This window comes from Plectropomus leopardus, chromosome 10, assembly GCF_026936395.1.
Source record: "Plectropomus leopardus strain MGB_pleo_1.0 chromosome 10, ASM2693639v1, whole genome shotgun sequence".
Classification (NCBI taxonomy): domain Eukaryota; kingdom Metazoa; phylum Chordata; class Actinopteri; order Perciformes; family Serranidae; genus Plectropomus; species Plectropomus leopardus.
Window position 1 is genome coordinate 6,063,120 of NC_142185.1, and position 22,846 is coordinate 6,085,965.

Consider the following 22,846-nt stretch of genomic DNA (forward strand, 5'->3'; position numbering starts at 1 on the left):
TCATTTGTGTTGGAGAATTCAACTTATCCATAATCAGTTTATTACATACAGATTATAAGTGATATACTGACTATGTGCAAAGCAGATACCGATACGATACTCCTGGTGGGTGAGAAATGGTGTTACTTACAGTGCATGAACTAATGTGACATAATTGTGAACCTTAGTATACTGTAGGTGTGATTCATTCTTCCACATCCAGCTGATAATGGAGTTGGACAATTCATTTGACAAAGACTATACATATAGACACATGAAACACATTTGAATTACACATGCTAAAGAGAATTGTTAACCAATTTAAAATAATTACTTTAATCTGTAACACATAAAAGAATTAAGTTTTTTCAAATCAAGTTATCAAGTTCAATTAACACAACTGCTTAATAGCTGAGTAAAAAAAAAAATATTAATTCATGTATGCTTTAGCGATTGAAGTAATTCTTTTTAGTTGGTTAACATTTCTCTTTTTTTCCAGTGAAGATTGGTGGATGATTTTGTTGCAAAGAAGATGAAGATCTGCCTCAAATACAGTGAGTTTGTAACAGGTGTTGCATGTAGAACGCTCAACAAACAGAGAGTACTGCATAAAGGTAGTAGAAACTTAAGAAAAAAAAATAGTTCATATTATTTTTTCTTTTCACTTTTATTAAAAACATAAAACCTTTAAAACTGCCCCAAGGCATATTAAGGCATTCAACTCGTGGTGAAAGTAGTATTTAAGTATCATCGGGAAAATATACCTTAAGTATTAAAAGTAAACAATACAGAAAAATCCTCATATTTAAGAAGCTAGAAACATGACTTTTTTTTTTTTACATGTCTGAAACAAAATAGTTATATCAACTTATTGATATACTGGCTAATCATTTCAGCTGTACCTGTAGGCCTATATATCGATGACTTGTTTAATAACAAACCATGGTGTTTTATGTGTAAAAATCTTAATTTGTAAAGGAACCAAAGTGTGCAAGATTTCAGGAGATTTAGTAGCATCGAGCAGTAGACAGTAGATTGCAACCAGCTGAAACTTCTCTTGGTAAGAATTCCTTTAGTTTTCACTGTTCACAAGGTTTTAACCAGGAGACAAATCATCCACAGAGGTGTCTCCCTTTCCAAAACAGACCAGCAGCCAGATGCAGAAAACTGTGTAGATTCGCCACTAAAACTGTGTGTTCTTGCAGAAGGACAAATATGCATTTGCATTGTTTTCTGTCAGATTAATAAAGCCATGTGTACGCCCGATTCTGTTTTATAAATCTCGATCACTGTAGTGCTGGAAACACAGACATGAGCCTCATGTCCATGCACTCAGTTCGACATAAATGGACACAAAAACACCACTAAACATCTGTTAGCATGTTGACATGTTTGCCCCTCCACCATTCAGGCTGTGGATATTTGTAGCGTCTTTACCACTAATTCATCACAGTTCTGTAAATCACTGTCACGGTGGTATCTCGCTCGTCAGTATGATTAAATGTCAGAAGGATCAGTCATCAGGATCATCATCTGAATTATTGTGTTAGTCCAACTAAAACTGAACTGTTAAAATACATGTACACACGTTAGTCCGACTGAAATCAGACTAGATAGATTATCTGGAAGTTGGACTAACACACCTCCCATTGTGATTCTTCCATCATGTGCACACCTCAGTCGGACTCTGCACTCTACACGGGCTCCTCGTCACCACACACCACACCGGCACGGAAGTCAAGCGATGTACTGCTGTGGACAAGGCCGCAGCAAAACATACTTAAGCCACTTGAAAAAGAAAAACAATCAATATCAATTAAAGTGTTCTCTGTTTTTGAACATTTGCTCCTCTTTACCTTCCACAACAGCTGACGGAGGCAGCGGTAAAGCAGAAACTCTGCCGTTCAGTGGAGTAAAATGTTTTTCTCAACAGAGACTGGCGTTTTTGAAATAACAGCTTCAAATCCTCATCTGTACCGGCTGTCTTAGGGAAAGTTAAAGCTGTGATAGTACTGTAAATCTAGTGTACACATAAACCGATATTGTTTATTTTTTGGTAGCTCTGGACTTTGCCCAGCACCATTTGATTATGTATGTGACGTGGCTGTTTTCTACCCCAAAGTTATTGTAAATAAACAGTTATGACTGTAATTGGGTCTATATCATAGACTGTATCTATAATATAGGTTTATTGAACTAGCTGAAAGAGGCATATCTCCACCTGCTGTGGAGGACTCAGACATTCTTATGTCAATGAATGGATTCCCCCCCGCTGCTTGTTTACTGGGACAAGGACTGCAGTCCAATTAAATGTCCTAACTATAACTGCAGCTCCACTTAACTGTGCATGTAAATGCACTGAGTGATTTATGTATTCCGCTCATGTGGAAACCAACTTTACAAAATGCTCCACATGATATATTAAACAATCACTGACAGGGAGATAAATGTAAATAAAAACAATGCTGAAATGTACCACTCGTAAACAATCTAAGATTAACTTTAAATGTGATTGACATTTTACAGGACACCGTGTGAGCTGCAAAAACAATAAAACAATCAGTAAAATTGGCAAACAACCTTATAATATTATATCTCTCATATATAACATAATATGTGTCTCCCAACTTAAATTGAATCTTATTTTCATGTCAACCATAGCAATCTAAGCTAAAGCTCTGACGAATGCGCGAGGTGAGCACACTTTCACCACACATTCCTCCTTTACAAATAGCAGTTTATGTGCAGGAAAAGGTGAACACGTGGATTTTGTGCGTACACATCAGTGATTAAAAAATGGTAAAGACACTGAATAAAGCAGTTTTAAATGACAAATTAGTGTTTCTGCTATGTTGTTTGGCATGTCGGAGACGAGAATGTTTCATTATTGCCGATACATGATCTCCCTAAATCCTGCACACTGGACCTTAAAGTGCAACAATAAATGTCTAATCTCTGAAATCAGCTAGCCTCTCAAATTCACTAAGCCAGCACAGATCTTGAGAATTTGATCCATTTTTGGGACCAGCTTAATCGGCACAGTTTGAGAGAGAATCTTGTACACCTTCAGACGCCTCTCCGCCCGTTCCACATGAACGCTGGCTTGAGCAATGCGCCGTCTGTGAGCGGCGTCCTCATTGGTCCGCTGGGGTCCTAATGGTGTGAATGCAGGCAAGATTAATTTAATCCATCGCTTCTCCAGCAGGTCCCCGAGTTCGAAACCGCGTTCGTCCATCATCACCTCATCTCCAGGGCGCAAATAGTCCAGCAAACCCGAGGTCTGCACCATGTACTTGTCGCCGCATTTGTCATCATACACACTCGAAATGAACATGATGATTCCGCAGGGAGAAATTGCCATTAAATATTTCACAGTGCTGTTGGCGAGGTAGTGACTGTACGATTCGCTCCTGGGGTCTCGGTTTCTGGTTTTCTGCACGACGGCCTCAGTGCAGCCGATCACACAGGTTGTGTTTGAAAAGGGTCCTTTAAAAGCTTTCGGCAGCGTGGCTTTGATTGTTTCACGAGGCAACCACACCACCAGATCCTTGATGTGCTCGCACATTATGTCTATCCACACTCCAACAGTCATCCTGACCTCAGTCACTAACGTTTTAAAGCGTCGTGCTAAATCAGCCATGTCAAAGTTCTGTCTTAGTTTCATGAGGGTCATCAGGATTTGGTCCACAACAGGCGTTGATAATGAGGTAGGGGCGAAGGGTTGCAGCAAGGATACGAGGGTCTGAAACTCAATGAGTGTAATCCCTGTATACAAGAGAGAGTCTGCGTCATTCTGCAGAATGCCGCACGCGACGGGGTGCAGCGTGCTCATTCTACACGTGATGGTAGGTCCCTTGGAATAGTTGTGGTCCTCCATCCTCACATCTGACCACTGCGTTTGGGCATCACGGGTCGGCTTGGACTTCGAGTTCTCCTCCTCATCCTGATCTGTCCCGCCATGCGTATCTGAGGGCAACAACACAGTTCACAATTATTAGGGGCAATGAGACATTTTCACAACTATGACATGAAATTTTTGGATAGCGCGATAATATCGGCACTTCGTCAGTATGGAAGGTATTGGCTTTAAAATCAAACATCAGAATCAGTCAACATACTGACTTTCAGACATATCAGGAGCTAGCTAGAATTCTGGAAATATCTTCTGTTACGGAGCATGGAGCAATATATATATATTTATATATATATATACTGTATATATATACTGTATATACATGCTATATATTTATATATACACACACATTACATACATTGAAAAGCATTATATTTCATGTCTACGTCTGCTGGTGGGCCATCAAAATAAGAATAACCATAATATCATGTTAACTCCACAACAGAATTGAGTTGATCACCAAAATAAAGTGTGGAAAAACTGCATATTGGATTCTGGCAAAAAAAATCCAATATTGTGCCTTTCGGCTAAAAACGTACTAACTGAGGCAGCATACGCTCAGTGCCATTTGATTTCATGTACAAGACATGAGGACGTGCTACACGGAAGTTGCTGTAAACATTATGATCTGGCAATCTCAGTGTAAAAAAGGGTTAAATATTTGTCCTTGAGCCTGAGTGAGTGAGTGGAGGAAAATGCATCACCCTCCATTCTAATGGTCAGCAGATTATCAGCCTGGCTTATTATTGGTGCTGATATTTGGCATTTTGGCAATTATCTATCAGCATTTTATTTTAATGATCACTGATAAAATTAATTTATTTAAAAAGTGCAAAAACTAGTGTCAGCATGGGAGAAACTTTTTAATTTTTAAACCTCAGGGAGCTATTTAAGTTAATCAATTTTTTATTTAAATTTTCACTTAATTTTATAATAAAAAAAAGTATTTGAGAACTTGCTGCATATGATGTTGAAAGTTTCAGTTTTGATTATTTTGATTGTTATTATTATTATTATTTTGATTGATTGAACATTTGCTAAAGGCATTAAACAAAGTTTTGTGTTGGAGTTTGTTTCCAAATTCTTAATATTGACAGAAAGATTTTCATTTTTACTGTAAATGTATATCAGTTCCAAATATCAGCCATTGGTCTTATTAACTACTGATATCGGTATTGGCCCTGAAAAACTAATAATGGTTGACCTTGACTCAAATCACCATAAAGAACCATATTTCAAAGTTTCTGGCTATGATAAATGGTTTGATTTTGGAGATTCTTGAAAAAAAAACACCAACATGTCATTCAAACCCACTTGCAGTTTTTGGAGCTCTGAGAATATTTAAAAGAAATACAAAATATGACCGCAAGTTGTATGTCTCTCTCCAAAGCCAAATTAAAACAAACAACAACAAAAAAACACAACGCCCTTCCCAAAGCTTAAACACATTCAAAGTGCCTCCCCTGTTTAGCACCACCCCTTCCTTCTGGTAAATAACAAACAGTCCCTAACTACCTCACATTTCAAGCTGTACAAAACACAGTAAAGCTAACCGGCTGTGGTCACCGCACAAACATGAGCGTCACAGCGTCTCTGCAGCTGAAGTCTCACCTGCTGTCGTGGTGCTGTTGTCGATGCTTTTCAGGGCCCGACGTTTCTTCTTCTTCTTCTTCTTTGGTGGTTTTTCTTCCCCCAGCCACTGAGTCGGATGCGGGTGTTCCTCTGTTGGCTTTTTGTCCACAAAATGAAACGAGCACACATACAAAGTTTTGGGTGGTTTCTTCAGGTTGAGGTTTTGCAGCCACGCTGTTCTGGCCTCCTCGTCTTTCGGGAGGCGGTAGAAACGGTACCGCTGCTCGCAGGAACAGTGCCTCTTGGTGCTGGGAGCGTGTTCATAACACTCCTGCTCCAGCCACAGGTTCAGCCTCGCCTGGTTGTTATGACAGCCGCGGACGGCGCAACACGTACCTGAACTCCGCAGAGACATGTTGGAAAATGCTAGAGCTGACCTGGAGCAGCACCACTTAAAAACAAAGCAGATTAGTTCAATTAAAGGCGAGTTTCTGCGGGCGGTTAGCCCCAAAACACTAGCCACTGTGAGGGAGTAGCTTACTGCTAGTTCCGCTTCGTCATCGGAAATTGTACCCACAGTCATTGCGCGCTCTTTTCTTTAATTAATCAAGTGTAACAGTACATTGTATAGACCACAGACTGCGTATAAAGATGTACCTTATAAATATAATAATATTTTAGATGGTAACACTGAAAAATGATCATTTCCAACACTAAAAAACAACTAACAATATCAAGCATAACAAGAGAACATAAAAAAATGTAAAGTTGTATATCTATATAAGAATTATGAATGATATGAAGCTGTTTTTCCAAATTAAACTCCAAAAATGCATATAACTTAAAGCCCCATGCATAATTTAAATAAACTGTCACAGAATAAGAATACATGAAATCTCAATTATATATTCTTACATGTATATATATATATATATATATATATATATATATATATATATATATATAAATTTAAAAAACACACACACATATGTAAATTGTATTTACAATTTTTAAAAAATATTAATTAACTATTATTAATGATAGTTGTGTTATTGTATTTGTTGAAAATTCTGCATTATTCAGTTTTTAGCTGAGCACAAATGTTAAACTTTTTTATTTTTTTTTTTTTTTACATCTAAACCACAAACTTGTTTCATTGCAATGATGTTGTGTTAAAAAGTCAAACTGCATGTATTGAACTTATTTATCTACATCTTGAAACCATCTGACCACGGAACAGATAATTCACTGCAGGTCCTGAATTCACAAAACCAGCCATACATAAGCGTGTGGATTATGTTGCTGGAAAAATCCCAGTATTTCTTTGTTGATGGATCGACTGGGGAAGAATGCAAAAAAAAACCCTGAAGGAGCTCCTTCTGCCGCACCATGACACTGGTGTTCCTATGACGTCACTGACACGCCAAGAATAAGCAAACAGTTAATTGTAAATACGTGTACCGTGATGATATAAGTGTTAGCACACATCCAAATCTTGAGATCCAGGACTTCTTTTGAGAAGCAAACAGAGCTGAAGCAGTTAACCAGCATTTTGCTTATTTATTTGTCTATTCATCATCATTATCATCACATGAATGAATATGACATTCAAAAACAAAGTTATCGTGATTTTTCTTTCCTCTCAAAATCTTTTTCTACAAATACAAAAAAAAACCAAAAAACAAAGAGCTTTTTATTGACATGAAATCCTGAAAAATCTGGGATATTTGGAAAAAAGAGAAAAGTCTGTTTATTTTGAGTGCTTTTTTTGTGAGTCGTCACTCTGCCACTTCGCTGCTGTCCTCAGCCTCGGCCGCTGTGATGTCAGCTTCAGCATCTTTGACAGGCTCCTGGAGGTCTGAGGGTTCGGGCTGAGACGCCTCCATCGGCTCCTCAGCAGGTTCTGGTTGTGGTGATGCCTTCTCCTCTGCCCTTGTCGGCTCCTCCTGAAGAGAAATAAAAATTAGCTTAAAGGGTAAAACTTCTTTAAGTTCCAGTTCTTGTCAAAATTTGGTCAACTGTGAATCTTAAAAATTAAGATTACTCAACTTTTGATCATTTCCAAATGATAAAATTAAACTCACTGATAATTTGGGGGAGCACAGAAGTAGCTGTCTGTTGATTAAGGTGCAGTTCAATCAAAAAATCCTGTTAAATTTCAGGCTAACAGGCATTCAACCTTATATATTTGGTAAATATTTGATTGTTCACACCCTCATTATGAATCAATGCATGTGAGAAAAAATACTTGTAATTCAAAGCAAACTGTTGAAAATCTTAAATGGTCCTGTTTGTACCCGTACAGTAGGTTTTCTAATATTTGTCACTGGGTTGTTATAAATATTACATGAAAGTAAAGGTGGAAAGGTCTAATTGGTCTACTTTTAACAACTCCAAATGTGGAAAAAAAAAGAAAAAAGAAAATCACATCCATTGTAGTTAAATGACACAGATGCAAGACAGAATTTCCACAAAGTTTAAGCTAAATGCTACAAAGATTTTACCCACATTAAGTGTTACTCACCTGGGGAACCGTGCCATCAGTTTCCTCATGCATCACTGGTCCAGACGCCTCTTGCTCCATTTGTTCTTCCTCATCTTTCATGACGGCTGAGTGCTGTTGGACTGGCATCTCTGACGGCTCGGACTCTTCCTGCACCAGGACTGGAGGCTCCTCTTCAACTGGAGCAGGAACTGGTTCCACCTGTGTAATAAAAAGAGGGGAGGATGTTTTGCATGTAGTGCACATCACCTGCCACCAGAGGTCAGTCTAATGCAAACATTTTGGGTAATTTTTGTTCAATTGGGAATTGTAAAAAATTTAAAATACTGCCTTTTTGACCATTTTCAAATGAAAATATGAAAAAATTAAACTGATTGCTGATGATGGGACTATTAATGCCGCAGTGTCTGCTGAGGACCATTTTGGCCCTTGGACTAATCTAGTTGATGACCCCTATACTGTGAAATTCTAGGAATTTATTTCTGCCTTACCAATTAACAGTTTAAGTTAATCAATACATATATATCATATTAAGATTTTACTTGAGGGAAAATGTGCAGGCCTTAAGAATCAAGTGTATGTCTTCATTGGTTACCTCTCTCTCCATGACCGGCTCCATGGGTTCTGGCTCTGGTTCTGGTTTTTTATTTGCCTCCAGCACCGACATGATGGAGGCAGGTATGTGAGCTTGCTGTTACACAGAAAAACAGAGGCAGGTGGTATGAAAGGGAAACCAAAGAGAAGCAGAATGTTTGAACTGCCAGTGAGGTTCAGTGTTTGAGTGGAAACGGCTCTTTACCTGATGAGGTGTGAAAGAGAGGACATGCTGTAGAAGCGGCTCTCTCATCTCCGGACAGCGTTCAAACACGCTCGTCAGCTGTGCCGGCGGCAGCTGCAGCAGCACGCTGTACGACTGAGGCTTCGTCCGCTGGCAGCACTTCACAAATCCCTCCCACACTTTGGGATACTTCCACACCTACAGGGGAAAAACAACCAATTTTGTAATAATGGTCAAATATTGAATGGTATTAACGTGCAACTAAATTATTAAATTTCACCATTTTTCCAGTATGGTACTGGTCAGCAAAATCAAATCTAATGAATAAGGAAGTAGACCAATACAGACAAGTGAGTGTAAAAACCATGAATATTTGGCTGGAGTTTGGTGCTGACCTGCTTGACGATGAGGCGGGACAGGATGTTCATGACGAAGCCTCCCAGTCGTGGATACATGGAAAGGGACTGGATGACGGTACGCATGAGCAGCATGGGGAGGGGACTCTGCTCCATCAGCTGCTGCATCACCACCGCCAGAACCTCCGACGTGTACACGTTCTTTTCCCCGAAACACAAGTTGGTAGCTGTAGAACAGACACAATTTTTTTTTATTTCCAGCTGTTTTACATCTGCAACAGAGACTGATGAACTAATCACTGAGAGAGGCCGTCTGGGCTCAGCCAAGCATGATTTCACACGTATCACAGATCCAAGCCCAATATACAGAAGCAGTGGTGTACTGCTGGTGTTCTGACTGACAGAGCTAATATTCAGACTGAGCTTCCAATAAAATGCCTATACTTTTAATCCCATTTTAATCCCATTTCTAGCACATTCTGATATTTCCAACCTGACAGACTGAGCTTCTTTTTACAACATTTATGCAGCAGTCCATTTCGATAGATCTGCCACTACTGGGAAGTCACTCGAAGTGGGTAGCTCTATTTGTCAGGACAACTGCAGTCAGACTGCAATTTGGGTGCAAGTAGGTGGGTTTGTGCAAAACGTAGACATTATTTTCGAAATGTTGACAAAAAACAACTGCGAGATGACTGCGTTTCCGTTGAGTGATGTTCTGCGACTTCTGCATGGCGATGGCTGTTCAAAACATTAGCAGCTTTATTTCAATTACAGCCACCACACTCGATATCATTAATTACAATCCAAGGCCATGTAGGCATGCTGCAAGTGCTAATTAAAAGGAAAGACCCTTATATGTGGAAGTGGCCACATAGTCATAGTCATAGTCATAGTCAACAATTTCAAAGAGGAACTGTGGATCTAAAACTTCGGGATGATCTGCTGAACTTTTGAAGAGTTATGCGATGCAATAACACCTCTTGTAGCTCCTGCTGCATCATGAGGGAGCCATTTCCTACTGACAAGCACATAGCCATAGCATCATGTGACGTACAAAAGTGAAAAAAGTGTTTCCATTGCAGTTTTGCAAAATATGGCCTTAAATACCACCTCGAGCGAGCCTAAAAACCTTTTTGCAATGAATGGGAGTTCTTTCTAAATTGACTATTTATGCAATTTGCGGGTTGATGAAACCCATCTACTGATGTTGAGTGCATCACATACCACAAAAGCTTATTAAAAAAGCTTAGCCCAAGGTCCCTTGAATGGCTAAAATATAAATAAAATATAATTCTCTGATGGTTGTTCGTAAAGTCAAACTCTTAAATCTGGCAGTGATGGTGTTGTTTATGTGAATGCAATATAAAATGATATAGCAGGGGCAACAGTACAAACAGATTAGAGTGAGCTGCTGTTCAGAGACCCTGAACGGGCTGTTTATCAAACAGTAAATAAACTCGTGTTTTAATGATTTGGTTTGAAGGTTTCATCAGCAAACACTAACCTTTAATGATCGACTTCATATCACATTTGGTTGAGTCGATGTTGTGCAGGGAGATCAGCAGGTCTCCTGGGGTGAGAGGCGACACAGATGAACTTCCCTCACCTGGAAGACAACACAACAACAGAGAGGACACTTAAGAGACCTTCACCTGAAAGACAAGAGTAAAATGTACTTGAGGACACACTGACCTTGACTTTAAATCACCAACATCTATTCAGTTCAACTTTGGGTCCAAGTAGATGATTTTGCCAAATTTGAAAAGACTCCATCAAGGAAATCTTGAGATATTACGTTCACAAGAAGGGGATGGACATGAGTGACCTTGACTTTTGACCACGTCTGATCAGTTAAAACTTAAGTCCAAGTGGATGTTTTTGCCAAATGTGAGGAAGTTTCCCGAAGTTGTTCTTAAGACATCGCGTTTACATCTTTAGACCGATGCAGGGTCACACTGGCCTTGACCTTTGGCCACCAAAATCTAATCAGTGCATCGTTGACTTCAAGTGAACATTTGTGCCAAAAAGAAAATCCCTCAAGGTGTTCTCGAGCTATTGTGTTAATTAGAATGGGATGGACGTGCGTACATACATATGCGTGAACAGACGTACTGTAGGTACAGACAGACAACCTGATAAGATAATACCTCTCACCACGGCTATCATTGGCATGGAGCCATAAAAAAAATGAAGGAAGGTGATGGTGTCCACCACCAATGGAAGAAATAATAATAAATAATAAGTACTGTATATAACAATAATAATAATAATAATAACTACAGAGTGCTTCCCAAAGTGCATACGAATAAAACAAGAAATATACAGTTACAATAAATAAAATGATGTTAACAGCTAAGACAAAAATGTGCACTAGTTCAAAACAAAGCAAAAGGAAATAAAACAAAATAATTCTATATGAAAAATGTACCAATCAGTCATTAAAATGAAAAGTTTTCCTTCAAAAATATGTTTTAAGAAATTATTTTTAAAAAAAGACTTACTGTGCTGAGTGCCCAAAAGACGGTTGAACACCTCCTTCACCACAACCGGGTTGAGTTTGATCAGTTTGGGGAGAGCCTGGATGACTTCATTCTGTATGAAAAAAACAAAACAGTGAGAGTGGACTCCAGGAAAGAACATTTTATGACTACTGAGCTTTATCAAAATTGTAATTTTCTTTATGTCGTGTGATAAACATATTACAGAAGTATCATTTGTTCCAAATCAATTCGCAAGAAAACTGGGATGAGTTGCAGAACTTTACCTTCTCTAGGCCATTTATGACTGGAATTAGGAAACGAACATCCGGCACTCGTTTGTGGTAAAGGTCTCGCACTCTCTCCACCAGCTCTGGAGAAGGAGGCACTGAAGGGGGAGAAGGGAGACTTATTTTAGACATGAACACTTTTCATTTCCCAGACTTCTATTTTGCTGTTGTTCCATGTTTGGCCACATTTTGTGTTGTTCTGTTTTTTTTTTTTACCTTTATCTGTCAAAATGTGCAGACAGCGGGTAACTAAAGTCTCTGCCCCTTTAGGACAGTTTTCCACCAAGAGCAGGAGCTCCGGAGAGTTCATCCCCATTCCACGGATCTATGAAAGGAAAAAAATACTGTGAATACGACTCAAAAACAACACAACTCAAGAGGAGCATTGCTTCATTTCAATGCATTTAGTTCCTTTCCTCAGAGGGAGACATCATTCAACTTTTTGTCAACATGAAAAGCTCTCTAACAAAAGATGACCTGCACTGCAGTTTGCTCAAGTTTACCTTCCCTTGTGGACAAACCACTTAAAAATGCACAAAAAACTTAAATTTGTAACCATCCATATTTTTTTGTAATTCTATTGTTTCTTTTCCTTATAAAGCCAGACCTTCTTTCAAATTATTATTGTTATGGATTTTTTTTGTTTGTTTTTATTTACTCTTTTTTGGGGGGGGTCATTTTGCAACAAATACTACTAATTTATTTTTGATTTTATTATTTCTCTTTCCCACTTTAGTGTTTAAAAACAGAAAAAGAAAATGATGAGGGCATATAGCCCAATAGTCTGAACTTTGCCCTCAGTTGATTTTGTCATGTCACTGCTGGCTGTTGGATGATCTTCTCCTCATACCCACAGAACTCTGATTTGTGATTTAATTTCTGTTTTGGGTTCTTGTCTCAGCACAATTATTTAGTGTTAATCGTGTTTAGATATCAAAGTTTTCCTCTGAACACATTTAAACATGGTTGGTAGAAACTCAACTGAAGGTTCTGATCAGGTTTAGAGCAACTTGTTCATATCCACAAGTACTGGACTTTTCTGTCATATAACATTTAAACAACAACAGACAACAGTTCATTTAAAACGGAGTTCAGAGACAAATGGCTGACAGAGTGAGGACATAGTAGCAGTGAGGAGAGACTTACGGGCTGCTCTATTGCCCGGAGCACGCTGCGCTTGATGTCAGCAATGGCCTCTGTGTATACAGACGCCAGCTCGTGGACCAGCCGGTGGTTTAGAGGCAGCAGGGACAGGTAGAGGAACAGACAGTGTCTCACTGTCTCTTCGGTCCAAGGGGCAGCCACCTCTGTCTCAACAAACACAACAGTCCGTGTGATTACATGATGTTGGAAAAAAATTCAAATTATTGTGTTCATCTGACTAAAACTAGACTTTTAAAATACAGGAAAACATGTTAGTCCAACTGAAATCTTACTAAACTGAACTTCACACGTGTGTGTAAGCTTATGGGTGAAACGTAAAAATATAGTATAAGAATGAATAAGTGACAGCCACTAGCAACATATAGCTGAACGCATTCCGAACCTGTGTCTTTGTCAGCCCCAAAGAGCACAGATGGAGGGTTGGGGTGGACCAGAAGCTGCATGTAGTTCAGGGCAAACTTCTCAATGTAGTCCCTGAGCTGCTCTTTCTCATACATACGCTTGAGAAAAGCCAAGGCAGTGGTCCGCACCTGAAATAAAACAGAGTCAATGAAAAACACGACAGCTACGGAAGCTCAAACTGTTGAGCAAACTGTGTGAAGATGAGTTAAAACATTAATGAGATCTGGACAAGAAATGTTACCACCTTCTCTTTCTCGTGCGAGCTGAGATCCAGAAGTACATGCAGATACTGAAACTGCCTCGAGGGCCGTTTGACGATGAGCTCCTTCAGTGTCGTCATGCCCAGATAAACCCGAGACTGAAACACAGGTTATAAAAGACGACTGAGTGGATATACAGCGAACAAGCTCTATGGGAGACGGCGCGTCTTTATCACGTCACTTACCTCGTCCTCACAGTAACGTCGGATTACTTCCAACGCAGATTCTGTGATAATAGGAGCCTCCAGGACCAGCTTGGTGAAAAGTCTGGGAAAGACAATGTAAAATGTGGCTCTGTTTTTGCTGAAAATAGGCTCACTTTGTTACTTATGGTGTGCTCCACTTCAATCACTGTAATAATAATAATAATAATAAGAATAAGAATAAGAAGAAGAAGAAGAAGAAGAAGAAGAAGAAGAAAAAAAAGGAGTGCAGCAAACGTTTTGTCTCACCCGTCCCTCTGTTCCGGCTTCTCCTGCAGGCCAGACAGCAGAGTGTAGAGACAGTGGTCGTAGCTGTCCAGCAGTCCAGTCGGCAGCTGGCTGAGGTAATTGTTGTACTCTTGGTAGAGGAGGGAAAAGGCCAGTTCACTCCTTGTCCTGATGTCGCCCAGAATAAATTCTAGCACGTCTTCTTTCATCATCCCATCAAACTGCGTCACAAGCTTGGAGAGCAGCTTCACTCTGACCTGCCCAACAGATTCACTGTGGTTATCCTCTAAAACTGGCACTTGTTTAGTGCTCAAGTGGACATTTGTGCCAAATTTGAGGAAAATACACAGAGGCCTTCTTGAGATATAGGGTTCATGATAATGAGAGGGAGGAAGGGTCAAAGTAGCCTTAACTTTTCAGCACCAAAATCTTATCAGTTCATTGTTATGTCCAAGTGAACGTTTGTGCCAAATTTGAAGACATTTTCTCAAGGTGTTCTTAAGATATTGAGCTCATGAGAATACAACAGACAGGTCCACAGTGACCTTGACCTTTGACAATCACCTTCTAATCAGTTCCTCTGTAACTCAAAGTGGACATTTGTGCCAAATCTGAAAAAAATTCCCTCAAGATGTTCTTGAGATAACAAGAATTAGACGGATGCAAGGTCACAATGACACTGACCCGTGAACACCAAATTCGAATCAATTCATCATTGAGTCCAAGTGAAAGTTTGTGCCAATCTGAAGAAATTCCCTCAAGTCATTCTTGAGATATTACGTTCACGAGGAAAGGACGGGGGACATACGGAGAACTCACAAACATATTGCCTTTGGCCACAGCTATCATTAGTTACAGAGACATAAAAATTTAGAAATTATCCTTGGGGTGATTACTTACATGAGACATGCCACTTTGAGCGATGGCCTTCTCTGAATGCAGGATGCGTTTAACTGCCCTGGAGGTTAACTTTTCAATCTGGGTTTCTGATAAAGGCTGGATGACATCTGACAATCGAAACACTTTTTTTCTTCCACCTGCACCTGCCAACCTGTAGCACAACAAAATCATGCAGGGTAAAAAGTCTGACTTACATTAAGGTGAAGCTCACAGTCCTTCTGCCATCTGTGTGAAAGAGCCGAAACTCACTTGGTTTGTGTCGTGGGAAGGATTGGTTCAGGAAGCCTCTTGACTGTGGTGGGAGCCTCTGGGCTTTGAGCCTTTTCTGCGTACCCTCCCACCACAGAAATCGCCTGTCCCACCATCACAGCCGGAACTTTGCGCTTGATGAGCAGGTCTTTAGTACCAGAGTCTCCCTCATTGCCTTCGTCTTTGCCTGCATCATCTTCTCTGGCTTTGCACTGCTCAAGTCCTAAAATATCACGATTTAAATTAGAGTCAAAACAATATACAGTGGGATTTTTCGTGGCTGATATCAATATTAATAGTACAAAAATAAACATTAAAAAAAAGAAAAGGGACCACCATAATTTGGCAAACATTCCTTTTAACTCAAACACTTAACATGACCATTTGAACATTTTGGGCAAGATTAGAAATACCCAGTGTTGAAGAATGCATTGATGTAATCTACAGTAAAAATGCAATGGAGAGAATGACATTTAATTTGAGACCTCGGAAGGATGCTTTCACTGAAAACTGGACAAAATGGATAGTGTATGTTTCAAGAATCAGACTCGACTCTGTGTAAACTAGCACCAGCAACACATTGTAGTGTAACAAGTAGCCACCCACTGTCTACATGTGTTTGTTTTTAATCCAATAATGTTGTCTGCAGAGTGTCATTTTTTGTTTGCCTCTCAACTTATTTTATACCCATGTTTCATTTACTCAACTCTCTCTTTTTTTCCCCCATCCATCTATTTGTTCATTCTATTATATTTTTATCCATTTATTTAAAAAAATCCTTTTTATTTAAGCTATTTTGGTTGTGGGCTTTTATGTACATTTACATAAACCAATAAAAACAGAATTTAAAACAAAAGCAAAAATACCCCCAAACCCACATTTAAAGGCCTTTTCTTGCTGTATGTCTTTGTCACTAACCTGGACCAATCCCAGCTGCTGTCATCTGCGTGGCCATCAGCCTGGCCAGATGTTTAATTTGGGCGTCAGTGCCTGCTGACTCGACAGGTGTGTATGTGGCCTGGAATGATGCCGGCATCACATCGGGCAGATACACCATGCTGATGAGCACCTGAACAACAAACAGAGATATATATGGTGAACTGCCACACTTTCAGTCTTAAAGGAGAGAAATAAAGAGAAAAAAAGGCCACTCCTGCTCACCAGGTTGGCTACATTCTCAGAGGTGAGCAGCGGGTGCAGGAACTCAGCTGTGAGGTCGATGGCAGACTGTGCTACTGGAACGGCAGCTGGTTTAGGAACTGAGAGAGGGGCGGGCTCCTCTTTGTCCTCATCATCCTCTATCAGGGTTGGCTCTGGATGCAAAGAAAAAAACAGTCTAGAATTAGCGGGTTTCCATTACAGATTTGCGCAACACTTAAGCGATATATTTTTGAAATGGCGATAAAACACAACTGCAAGATGACTGCTTTCTACTGAGTGATGTTATGCTACTTCTCCTCTTGCGATAATGTTCCAAGACACATGGCGATGGATGTTCAAAACATCTGCAGGTTTTTTTTATTATTTCCAATTGAAGGCAACGTAGGCGAGTTATGTGAGCGATAATGGAAAGGCAAGCGCCTCATACGTGGAGCAAACATGTATGAGAGTTATGAGATGTAATAACAGCTCCTGTAGCTCCTGCTGCATCATGAGGGAGCCAGTTACTACTGACAAGCACATAGCCATAGCATCATGTGACCTAGAAAAGCCAAAGAAAAGTGTTTCCATTGCAGCTTTGCGAAATATGGCTTTTTGGAATCACCTGAAATACCACCTCATGCAAGTGTAAACTTTTTTGCGATAGATAGGAGTTCTTTCAAAACTGACCTGTTTCTGTTTTAATTTGAGCAATTTGAAGGTTAATGGAAACCTGCCTGCTGTTGGCTCAGCTAACTCCATGTTGAGAGCTGTGTTCAAACAATCCTGCCCCAGACTCTGAATTACAGATATGCTCTGAATGTCGCATACAGCTCCTTAAAATCAGAATCTCTGACACTGCTGTCACGACTCACCCATCTTGATCTTTTTTCCTTCAGTGTAGTCTTCATGGCGAGACCTTTTGCGCTGCTCGCGCGGTGCAGGTGTAGAGCGGGTTATCTCACTCTGCGGCATCCCTAGATCCAGCAGCAAAGTGCTAATTTGACCCTGGAACTCCAGGCTGCAGGGATGCTTCAGCACCGCCACCAAGTGCAGCTTCAGATTCTTTCGCACGCTGCTGACCTGAGACTTGGCCAGAGTGGGCGGCAGGTTTGCTAAAAACATTCAAGTAAACAGGAAAAAAATAGCACTTTGTACAGTGACTTATGTCTCAGTTTATCAGCTTGTTTGGATCAAGATCAGGCTGCCGGAGCATCTGTTTTAAATGGTGTTGTGACACTGTGTGTATGATAACACTGAGTTGGAAGCACTTACCATGTAGTGTCTCATACGCCTGCACCACCTCTGACATGAACATTGGCCTCTGACGGGCGATAGTGGCCAGGGAGCCCAGTGTTGTGGTGAGGTTAATGCTGGAAATGGCCGGATGGCCCATGAACTTCAGCAGCTTCTCCAGCGCAGTTTTTCCCTCCTCACATAAAACATCTGTTGATTCCAAGAGCATCAAGCTATCAGTTCTAAAAGATGAGTTTTAACTGAATGAACTAAATAACAAAAAAAAAAAAAAAACAAAGACAAGAAGTGGTCAAATGGATTTTCTATCCGTACCGTAGCGAATGTACGAGTGATCTCTGGGAACTTTGTCCAGGCTGATGTCACCCTCCTGTCGCTTGGGAACGTCTGAGTCTATCGTTCGCGGTGACAGAGTAATAATCAATGATTCTGTGAACTTTATGGCGTGAGTGCGAACGCCATCATTTTCAGAGTCCAACAGGGCCAGAACATCCCCCTTCATCTGTGTGACCAGATCCCAGCATGCCTCCTGCCTCTCTGACACTGCTTTGGAGCGCACCAGCCACTGGCAAAGAAGAGACAGAAGTAAACGCTTTGAAAACACAACTGATATTGGCAGCAGTAACTTGATTTTGCTGTATATTCCTATTTTTAAAAAGGCATATATCAGCTCTACAAGCATTCACTTTGTGGGGTAAATCAGTGCAAAGTCTATAGATCAGGGATACTCAGCTTGCTTTGCTTGGGGGCCACTTCTGCAAAATGACAAGAAGCCAGGGGCCAGTCTTAGCAGCCACATACAAGTTTCTTTGATGTGTCTACTATTTCAGGACGCTCCTAGGATTTTACCACATTTGTTAGATTTTATGATGTTTCTAGGATTTTAGGACATTTCATGGATTTTAGGATGTTTCTAAGATTTTAGGACATTTCTAGGATTTAAGGACACTTCTAGGATTTTAGGACATTTTTCAGATTTTTGACAAGCTCTATTTTGATGCTGTTTTCTGCACTCTGGCACCTTATGTATACTAAAGGTACAAACAAAATTCGCAATGTGAATCACTTTCATTTTATTATGAATTAGAAAATGGTTGGGGGGCCACTTGGGACCCCATCGGAGGCCAGATTTGGTCCGCAGCCCATACACTGAGTATCACTGCAGTTAATGATAATATTTAATTTATGAGTGTTTACCTGCAGAGACACTTTGTACAGCTGTGTGAGTGTGAGGATGGCTTTCTTCACCACATTCACACTTTCATCCTTCAGCAACATGTTCAGATTGGCGATCAGTCTGAGGAGGAGCTCATTGTCCCTTTTACTGGAGAAAACAGACAACAAAAACAACTGAGAAACCTGCAAAAACGCTTCCTTTCAAAAACATTAAATTTACAGCCACGAGGTTGAAAGGCTTGTCTAATAACTCACCACGCTTCCTCTATGAAGCCAATGACAATTTTTCTCACTTCGATAGACTTGTCAGTCTGAAAGGCGATCATCTCCTACAGGATGAAACAAGTCAGAGGAAGAAGTTTTAGTTTAACATCATGTTGTTAACGCTCTGCAGCACAGTGTGTTATTTTGTACTGAATGCAGCCTGTGCATTCACACAGCTTTATTTCAGGTCAAACTACAGCTAAATACCACAGCTGCATCCACGTATACTTACATCCAAGAAATTGTCAAGAAGAGATGGATCCTTGTTAATGATGAGCTCCTGGACCTGAAAATGATATAAGTTCATTATTCAGTATTGTCCTCCACTGGCTATGGTTTGCCTCATATCCCAGCACACACTGGGGCAGAAAGCAGGAGAACACCCAGGACGGGTTGCATTATGTTGCAATGTGAAGAAGTGGGTGGAAAACTTGTGTTTAGGAAAATACATATTCACACAAATGGGACACCCATTTTGCATTGACATGAAGCCCAAATTATTATGAAACAGCTTTTTAATGGACATTATTTTTGGATGTCACAACAGTAAAAACCTGACTTAAACAGACTACAAACCTGTTTGAGCACGGTAAGCTTCTCATCTGTGGATATCAGGGCAGCCTGATTCAGAAGATCCACCACCTGGAACGCAAAAGCAAAGTGAATAAACTTGTCCTTACACAGACATTTATTTTTAAACATGAAAATCACTACATGAAGTAAGATGTCCTGCTGCACAACAACAACCACACTGATTCTCTTATACCCTTTTTCCATCAAACTAGCTCTGGTTCTTAAACCGGTTCCATTCAGGGTTCTTGGAACTTCTTGACTGTCAAGTGAACAAGCGTGCCGTGCCAACAGTTTTGTTATCAAGGATGTGTAATCAACTGAGAGCTTTACACAATGCACAACAACCAATGGTTATGCCGTAAAGAAGGTCTCTGACCAATAGCTTGCATAGTAAACATGGTTTTTGCATGGATTTGAGGGTGCAGATGTGCTTTTTTTAATACCAACTCTTGAAATTTTCCACTTAATCATATTAAAAACAAAACTTTTCTTCCCCATTTCACTGTGTGCACTGTTTGTGTGCAACACAACTATAAGCTGAGAGCAAAAGTCCCAAATATAAGGAGAAATCAAGGCTTATTAACTAAGCAGGGTACGTTTTTGTAACCTATTTTATTGGCCAATGCCTCAGTTCAGCCTATCAGACACTAAATGTGTTCATCTGCAGCTTCATATATCATCTTCATAGAGACAACTACTTCATACCAATACTTCTTATGAAGCAATATATGGGTATATAATTTTGAATAATGTAAAATTAAGTTGCCCATGCAACTTTCATTATGTTGCTAAAATGAAGCCTACTGTCAGACAAAACATGACACACATGATCAGCCAAATATATGTAACACTGCAAGAATATTTAATTTAGTTTTTACTAACCAAACAAACAAAAGTCCCTAAACTAACAATTTACAGACAAATTCAACAACAGATAAATGACAACAAAGAGCACAATGAGCAGAAGAGTAACCAGTCTGTGAACATTAATCCAATAAAAAACAAGAAATAACCAGAAAACAATACAAAGAGTAAAGGAAAAATGAGAATACACACACACACACACACAAATATATATATTTGTGTGCATGTGTTTGTGTATGTGTGTGTATTCAGCAATATACACGCACACACATCCAGAAATGATTAAACATCATGAATTAAGTGCAATGATTTAAAAATATATATATTTTAAAGATGATGAGCTGTTGATCATGTGTACTTTATCATGACATATCTGTCCACCGCGATATCTGAGGGAGTACCGGCCATGTTTTGTTTTGTAAAACAGAGGGTAAAGCAGGTCGACCTGTCTGATCTGTGGTCTGATGCCAGCCACCGGTTTACTGGTTCTTCCCTGAACAATGCCAGCCGACATCATCATTACCCCATGCCTGTTCTTATACCAACATGAATCCTGCATCCAGTCAAAATTCAATATTAGGATGTAAAGCTGACCTTCTCGCTGGTGGTCATGTCGACAGCATGAGGAGCTGCATGAGAAGTTTGAGTTTTCCCCTCCTTTGAAGAAAGCTCCATGATGCTGCTCTGCTTTCTTCACTATGTGAACAACATGGTCTTCAAATCTTTATCAACACTGCGACCTGTGTAACACAAAACCGCAGTCAGTCAGGATGCTACTTTCTTACCCTCCGAGATTAAACACAATGACGTTCAGTGTTAGCAGTGTAGCTTTGCGTTCTCGCGCTACAAATTCTGCGCTCACCATTTGACTTAGTTGTTAGATACTTGTAGCTGAATAAAAGTGAACATGTATTAGATACAACTCATTAACTGCAAGGCTTAAACGCCGAGTACTACTATTAAAAACACTTTGTTCTGAGTCAGCGCGCTAGCACCATGCTAACCGTGCTGCTAACCCTGCGAGCTGCTTTTAACATTAAAATGACGGATATGTGATACTTACTTACTGCCGCACAGACTCTTTACTAGGTCGTAGTAACTGCAATTTAATGTGAATAGTACGGCAGACTTAATAAAGTAGTTACTTAAACATGTTCAATAAATTCAACAACTCGGCTCCACTAGGGAAGCCGCCATGTTTAATTGAAAAAGCGGTGTTTTTTTCTTCTTCTACGGTTTCTGAGCGCGCAGCACAGAAGCCGCGCCACCTGCTGGACACATGAACACCCACCCGCGGTTTCACCAATAATAATTGATTTGTGTCGTGACACATGGCCCAATATACTGTATGTCTTTAATCCCAATATAAATATTGTAATAAAATATTTCTTTGAAAGCTTTATTCGTGCTGTGAGTGGAATCATTTGCCCAATCTGTGTGTGTTTCTGCACCTCTGCCACAATTTTCTGATTAGCACGACAGACAGCAGAAAAGAAGCTAAAAAATAGACTACCCAGTTTAAACACTACATTTTTTTTAAATTCAGAAATTGTAAAAACCTATGACAGAATGTAAGTAGCACACTGAGGTATTTTACAGGCATTGTATTCTCTTTTTTTTTCTTTTGTTTCCTTTTTTGTTGCTTTTTGTCAGGTAAATTTCTTTCAAGTTTTTGCTATTTTCTTGTTTATTTTATTGACAATTTCTTGTGAAGTTGCTCGTTGCTAACCCCCCCCCTTTTTTTTTTAAAGACTCTAAGTCCATATTCAAGCAAAGCATTTCAGGATAAATCACCCCCAGACAACAGTTCAGCAGACTTTGGCTTATCTCACCTCTCCACACCTGCTGACCGGTGGATCAACCTGAAGTTGCAGGACATGTTGTCATTCATGTCTTTGGTCGTAAACATGGGTGTCATTGAATGCTATTCATTTAGCGATTTCTGGCGAGACAGTAAACTGTACAGCTTGCAGTTCCCGAGACAAGTCATGAGCAGAGAGAAGTTCCTCAGGATCATGCGGTCTCTTCATCTCAGTAGCTTGGTGGCGGATGCTGCTAATGAGCAAAGCAGAGACTCCCCAACCTTTGATCGCCTCTGCAAAATAAAGCCCCTCTATGAAGAGATGAGGAACGCCTGCAGGAGGAACTTCCATCCTCACCAGGAAATTGTTATTGATGAGCGATTGGTTGCCTCCAAAGCACCCACTGTGCTCGCACGACTTGAGACATGCTTATTCAACGGGACTGTAGACTCTTTGTTGTGGCAGACTCCAGGAGCGGATACACATGGGATTTTTG

The 22,846-nt window shown here is 40.0% G+C and overlaps 2 protein-coding genes across 3 annotated transcripts; both read right to left on the reverse strand.

Moving 5' to 3' along the window:
• Positions 1-594: 594 nt before the first annotated feature.
• Positions 595-6,355, reverse strand: LOC121949214 (uncharacterized). Its single transcript, XM_042494838.2, has 2 exons — positions 5,504-6,355; positions 595-3,945 (listed from the first exon to the last, which is right to left on the reverse strand). The coding sequence occupies exons 1-2, from the start codon at positions 6,045-6,047 to the stop codon at positions 2,945-2,947; spliced, it is 1,545 nt and encodes a 514-aa protein (XP_042350772.2). The 5' UTR covers positions 6,048-6,355; the 3' UTR covers positions 595-2,944.
• Positions 6,356-7,004: 649 nt separating this feature from the next.
• Positions 7,005-21,781, reverse strand: sympk (symplekin). Of its 2 annotated transcripts, none has more exons than XM_042495103.2 (27): positions 21,616-21,781; positions 21,143-21,288; positions 19,688-19,753; positions 19,344-19,397; positions 19,103-19,176; positions 18,869-18,995; positions 17,987-18,236; positions 17,693-17,863; positions 17,293-17,532; positions 16,439-16,590; positions 16,196-16,346; positions 15,278-15,500; positions 15,029-15,179; positions 14,150-14,385; positions 13,883-13,964; positions 13,682-13,795; positions 13,418-13,565; positions 13,018-13,178; positions 12,088-12,196; positions 11,869-11,969; positions 11,606-11,696; positions 10,609-10,710; positions 9,141-9,328; positions 8,767-8,943; positions 8,563-8,658; positions 7,989-8,168; positions 7,005-7,410 (listed from the first exon to the last, which is right to left on the reverse strand). In XM_042495103.2, exons 2-27 carry the CDS (start codon positions 21,221-21,223, stop codon positions 7,243-7,245), a joined length of 3,693 nt encoding a protein of 1,230 aa, XP_042351037.2. In that variant the 5' UTR covers positions 21,224-21,288; positions 21,616-21,781; the 3' UTR covers positions 7,005-7,242. The 2 variants fall into 2 exon arrangements, with proteins under 2 accessions (XP_042351037.2, XP_042351036.2); XM_042495102.2 differs by having other exon boundaries at positions 21,612-21,780.
• Positions 21,782-22,846: the final 1,065 nt, after the last annotated feature.

Bases quoted from the DNA above. Each gene is read 5' to 3' on its own strand.
- LOC121949214 (XM_042494838.2), bottom strand. From the start codon at position 6,047: ATGACTGTGGGTACAATTTCCGATGACGAAGCGGAACTAGCAGTAAGC. The intron at 3,946-5,503 runs GTGAGACTTCAG...TGTTGCCCTCAG, and splicing joins CAACAGCACCACGACAGCAG to ATACGCATGGCGGGACAGAT.
- sympk (XM_042495103.2), bottom strand. From the start codon at position 21,223: ATGGAGCTTTCTTCAAAGGAGGGGAAAACTCAAACTTCTCATGCAGCT. The intron at 15,180-15,277 runs GTGAGTTTCGGC...GTTGTGCTACAG, and splicing joins CTTCCCACGACACAAACCAA to GTTGGCAGGTGCAGGTGGAA. The intron at 8,169-8,562 runs GTAACCAATGAA...TTTATTACACAG, and splicing joins AGCCGGTCATGGAGAGAGAG to GTGGAACCAGTTCCTGCTCC.